The sequence below is a fragment of the Podarcis filfolensis genome (genome assembly GCF_964270895.1).
Source record: "Podarcis filfolensis genome assembly, chromosome: 12".
Lineage (NCBI taxonomy): Eukaryota > Metazoa > Chordata > Lepidosauria > Squamata > Lacertidae > Podarcis > Podarcis filfolensis.
In genome coordinates, this window is record NC_139614.1 from 55,859,852 (window position 1) to 55,865,200 (window position 5,349).

Below are 5,349 nucleotides of genomic sequence, written 5' to 3' on the forward strand. Positions count from 1 at the left end.
AGAAAAGGCAGACCATCTGCCGCCATGTTAGCTTGCCTGTCTTTTGGGTTGGAGAAGGCCAGACTGGTTAAATAATACCTTTGGGGTGTCAGTTCTGTTCCTGATCTCCACACCAACATGCCATGAAGGTCAGACAACAGATAGCATTAACTGGCCAACGTCACTGTGACTTCCTTCCAACTATATCTTATGCCAGCCTTTGCCAAACGGGCTACTTCGAACTACAACTCCCATGATGCTCTGCTCACCTGCTTGGCAATTTCCGTGAGGATTCCATCAGGGCAAACCCAAACATAGCCTGTTGTCAAATTTCTCAAACGGCAGGCGAATAACAAAGGGAATCTGCCCTGCTGACTTCTTCCACTTATCCATCAGGCTAACTATTTGCATCCTAGCTAGTTGTTACAAAAACTGGTTGCCGGAGTTAGCTTTTTTTATTCCTCCTCCCTCCTCCTCCTCCAACTCTTTTTCCTTTTGTGCTGTGTCTTTCAGACTATAAGCTTGCAGGCAAGACTGGTTTGTTTGTTTTTTAAATCTCTCTGTAAACATCGTCCTCTCCCTAGGGAACAGCAGTCCTGTGTTGGACAGCAGGGAATTTCCAGCAGCTTCATAAAACTGAGTTTTCCAGGAGTCGTTTGGGGAAGAAGCAAGCGCTAAATGGGTTCGAAACTGATGTGGCCTTGTATCCACACCCAGGGAATCTACATTTCCATGCAGAAAAAGCAGGAAATGTCCAAGCTATTGTCACAGGCAGATATAGGGCAGAGCAACTGGTTTCACAGCGCAGCAAGTATGACATAGTGAATTGAGCAAAAGGGAAGGTGAGAGGCTTGGATGGGTACCAATTTTTGGCCATGCACAGAGCATTGCTAAAATTTGAAAGACCGAAGTCGTCCCCCCGCAACCCAACAAAGCCACATTGACCCTGAGCACATTGCAAAGGATCTTTGGGTGCCTTTATGGGGTCTCACACTGCTTCTCTGGCGTCCCCAATAATACTGCAGCCTGCAAGCGATCACTTTGGTCATCTGTGTGGTCATCCCAGCCGTGACATCTATCCTAAGGTAAAGGTAAAGGGACCCCTGACCATTAGGTCCAGTCGTGGCCGACTCTGGGGTTGCGGCGCTCATCTCGCTTTATTGGCCGAGGGAGCCGGTGTACAGCTTCTGGGTCATGTGGCCAGCAGGACTAAGCGGCTTCTGGCGAACCAGAGCAGCACATGGAAACGCCGTTTACCTTCCCGCCGGAGCGGTACCTAATTATCTACTTGCACTGGTGTGCTTTTGAACTGCTAGGTTGGCAAGAGCAGGGACCGAGCAACGGGAGCTCACCCCATCGCGGGGATTCGAACCGCCGACCTTCTGGTCGGCAAGTCCTAGGCTCTGTGGTTTAACCCACAGCGCCACCCGCGTCCCATACAACACATCCTAGAAAGGCTTTAAAAGAGGGTTGGACCAAATCACAGGAGGAGGAAAGGGCTATCGACGGCTGCTAGACTCAGCCTCCAGAGGTAGCAATGATTCTGAATATCAGGTGCTAGGAACCGCAGGAAGGGAGATCGCTCCTGTGTTCGAATCCTGCCCGCGGGCTTCCCACAGGCATCTGGACTAAATACGCCATTGGTCTGATCCAGCAAGCTCTCCTTATGTACTCACCCTACTTTGCAAATAATTCTGCCCCCGCATAAACTGCCAGCACAAGGGACTCCACCAGGACCCCCCTGTGAGGGTTAGGGGACCGTAACCCTTGCTGTGGTCACAATCCAGATTCATGCCTGGAGTTTGTAGTTTACAGGGCAAAGGAGAGGTCCCATGGAAACATGAAAGGCCTCCTTTTTTTGCAATCCAAGGTGCGAGCACAGGGGGCTCAGTTCTGGGACTGCAGTGGGTCCTGTTCCCCTTGTGTCGGAGACCCTGATCCTGATCAGACCCTATTGGCTGTCTTTGGGGGGGGGGGAGACAGAGACCCTGAACTTAAGAAGCAGATTGATGCACATCAGGTGATGTGCAGTGCGGCCCTTACTCAGAATTCACTGAGTGGCTCCTCAATTTCCCTACCTCTTTCCTCCCCTGCTCCCCACCACAGAACTAAACCCCAAAGAGTAGCCAAAGCCCAAGGGTCAGGCCTGTGTCTTCCACTCCTGCCTCGAAGGATCCCTTTCCCCATCCTTTTGCACAAGCAACACACCCAATTCGACTCCAGGAAGGCAAGAGGCGGCCGTTCTAATGAGGACGGGAGAATTCTAGCAGCGGTTGCAAGCGGACTTGGTGCTGAGGGCACAGCTGAGAGCTGAGCAAGGGCAGCAGGGCACCCAGAGCCCAAAAAAGGGGTCTGGAAATGCAGGGGAAGGAGCTAGCCTCGTTAAAAAAATAAAAATAAAGGAAGTACAAATGGTGGCACCTCCACACTTAATTAGTGCCCAAGGCGGACAGGCAGATCTGCAGACTCGCTTCTCCCTGTGTGTTCGCCTCTTAGACCCAACCCAATTTTCAAAAATTATTTTCCTGCTCCCCAGATCTTTCCGCTCACCCCCCCCACCCAAAGTTTTTTGGGAAATTCCAGAAAAAAACCCCAGAATAAATGACACCAAAAGGGGTGTAGGAAACCCCTTCTGGCCTTTTCAAAAAAACAGTGGCAGAGGTCCAGATACCTTTGTGGGTTCCTCCCTCGTTGCTTTATATTAAAAAAGAAAAAAGCTCTGACAGACAGACAGACGGATAGATTTCTGAGCATTCCACCTCCACCCACCTCGTCCAACACCTTCCTTGAGCCCGTCTGACTCACTGCAGCAAGCAGAGAAAGCAGTTGTCTGTTTTGGCAAAGGTCTGGCCTCGGAAGGAGGCCTCCGGGCCACCACGCATCCATTGCCCTCCAGGGACCAGGAAGGAACAGGTGAATCCGGCCAGGTCCCTGGTCCTCGCCAGGAGAACCAGTCACCGGTCCAGGATGCGAGCAAAGTCTTCCCTCTTGGCGTTGCCCTCGTTCTTGAGGTCGGCGAAGACCTGGGTGAAGTAGTGGGGGTCGGCGTTGATCCGAAGCATCTTGGCGCTCATGGCGTTGATGATGCGCAGGCAGCGGTTCCAGAAGACATCTTTGGAGGCTTCCACCAAGAAGGGCTTCAGCGGGTAGGAGATCTCGTTGCCCATGTAGGAGTAGGAAAGGTAGAGGCAGGTGAGGAGGGCAGCCTGCAGCTCGTGCTCGCTGGCCACTGTGTCCCCGTCGATCATCTCGCGGCACAGCAGGTAGACGAAGACCACGTTGGCCGGGGTGACAAAGGCCTGGTCTTGCCAACCCTGCAAGAGCAGGGAGCGGTCCACGCTGCGGAGCCACAGGATGGGCTCGGTGGGCGAGAGGTGTTTCAGGCGGAAGCAGCGGCGACACAGGAACTCGCCCAGGCACTTCAGCAACTCGCTGGTGGACGCCTGGACAATCACCCGCCGGGGGGACGAGGCGGTGCCTCCGCCCACCACGCCGGGCTTGAGCGTGCCGGAGGAGCGCTTGGAGCTGAGGGGAGCCAGCGGCGGCTCGGCCCCGTCGAAGCTGGCGAGGTTGGCGCAGGAGAGGGACTTTTTGACATTCTCGTGGTTCAGCTGGGCCACGTCCTTGGCGTGGCCATAGTTGCCGTTGTTCTTCGACGGGCCCTTGCTGCCGCCGCCGCCACCCCGCGACCCCTTTTTCTTGGTCGAAGCCACTAGCCGCTTCCAGGTCAAGGCTGGGATGAACATGGAGTGTCTCTTGAGCCCCTTCTCGGCCTTCTGCCCGCCGCCACCGCTGCCCTTGGCGCCCGCCAGGCCGGGGTAGTGCGCCAGCGAGCTGGAGGAGCCGTCGTCGTAAAGGCTGGTTTTCCGCAGGCCCGGAGAGAGGGACAGCACGGTCCCCATGGCGTCAGAGGGAAGGGAAGGGGAAAGAGGGGGCGCTGGGATGGAGCGGGCGAGCGAGGGGCTGAGTCAAAGCACCCCAGGCCCACTACAAGTGACCACCAGCAGGAGCCCAGGCCTCATGGCCGGATTCTGCCTGGGTGGGGGTGTTCTCACCTGGCCTGGCCCCTGGAAGCAAAGGCACCTCCTGCCTTGCAAATGATGGGCTGCCAGACCAACGTGGCCAAACACACCTAGCTGGGGTGGGGGTGGGGAGACTTATCGGTGTTGCACCAGCGTCGTGGCCTCAGTGCCTGTGGCGGTTCTCATCCTGCACCTGCTGCTACAGTCCACCCATTTGCAAACTTGAACACGACCAGCCTCGGCTTCCAGTGCGCACCTTTGCTGCGTCCGGGGAATAATTCCGGGTTTTGCAACTCAGTTTCCAGCCGCTGCAAAAAGCGCCGGCGCTCCTTTGACGGCCAGGCAGATTGCAAAGCTTGCAGGTGTGTGGGGTGTGTGTGTGTGCTTCCTGCCCCCCCCCCCCAGATGGGGGAAATCGTGGCTGGTCAAAGCTGCTGGTTGGATATAGGGCGCGCGCAGACGTGTCCCCAAGCGTTGCTGCGGAAAGGTGCTGTTGCAAAACCCCAACTGCAACTGGGGAATCCGGTGGGAATCGATTCCCTTCCCCCCACCCCCACTGACCTCTTTTTTAGAAAACCTAGATCCTGTCCGATCGGTCCCCAGACTGACTCCTCCCGCCGCCGCCGGGGGGCGCCATGCCGTTTTCCTTCTCGTTAGTCCCTGGAAGAAGGCGCTTCTGCTGCACCCCTGGGGCTGTGTGTGGGGTGCTGCTGGCTCCCCGTTCCCCCCCCGTCTTCCTTGCAAACGGCGGATGGGGCCCCCGGGGCGGTCAGATCCTGCGCTCTCCCGACCACCACGACGCTGCTGCTGCTGCTGCTGCTGCTGCCGCAATCGCGCCCGGCCGCCCCCTCTCCGGTGCCATCCAAGAGGAGCGATGGGGCTCTTGTGGGGCGGAGAGGAAAATCCGGATTTTCCCCAGGATAGCTGCTGGTGGTGGGGTTTAAGCGGGTGGGGGAAGCGTGCAGATGCGCAGAGCCTCCGCCGCAGGAAGGATGCTGAGAGCCAAACGCCGGTTAGAAAGGAGAGCGAGCTGTGCAACCCGGGATCCTCTTCCAGCAGTGCGGATGGTCCGTGTTATTTTGGGGATGCGGGGCTTGCGGAGCCTGGATGCGACCGATCTCCCTCCGGGGCTCCTCGCCGGCGGCTGCCTTTGGACTCGCCGCCTGTCTGGCAGCGTCGGATGGGGATGAAGCAATGAGATGCAAAAGGAGGGGGGGGAGAGGAGGGAGGGAAAAGGAGGAGGAGGAGGAGGAGAAGAGGGATGGTCCAGGGATGCTGAGCGCCCAGGATGCCAAACGCGCAGGCAAAGAGGATGGAGGCAGCCTCGTCTCTCGGGCTCCCCCCGCTG

The 5,349-nt window shown here is 57.1% G+C and overlaps 1 protein-coding gene across 1 annotated transcript; it reads right to left on the reverse strand.

Moving 5' to 3' along the window:
• Positions 1-74: 74 nt before the first annotated feature.
• Positions 75-5,349, reverse strand: LOC310746174 (cyclin-dependent kinase 5 activator 1-like). Its single transcript, XM_083580006.1, has one exon. It carries the CDS (start codon positions 3,879-3,881, stop codon positions 2,934-2,936), a length of 948 nt encoding a protein of 315 aa, XP_083436132.1. The 5' UTR covers positions 3,882-5,349; the 3' UTR covers positions 75-2,933.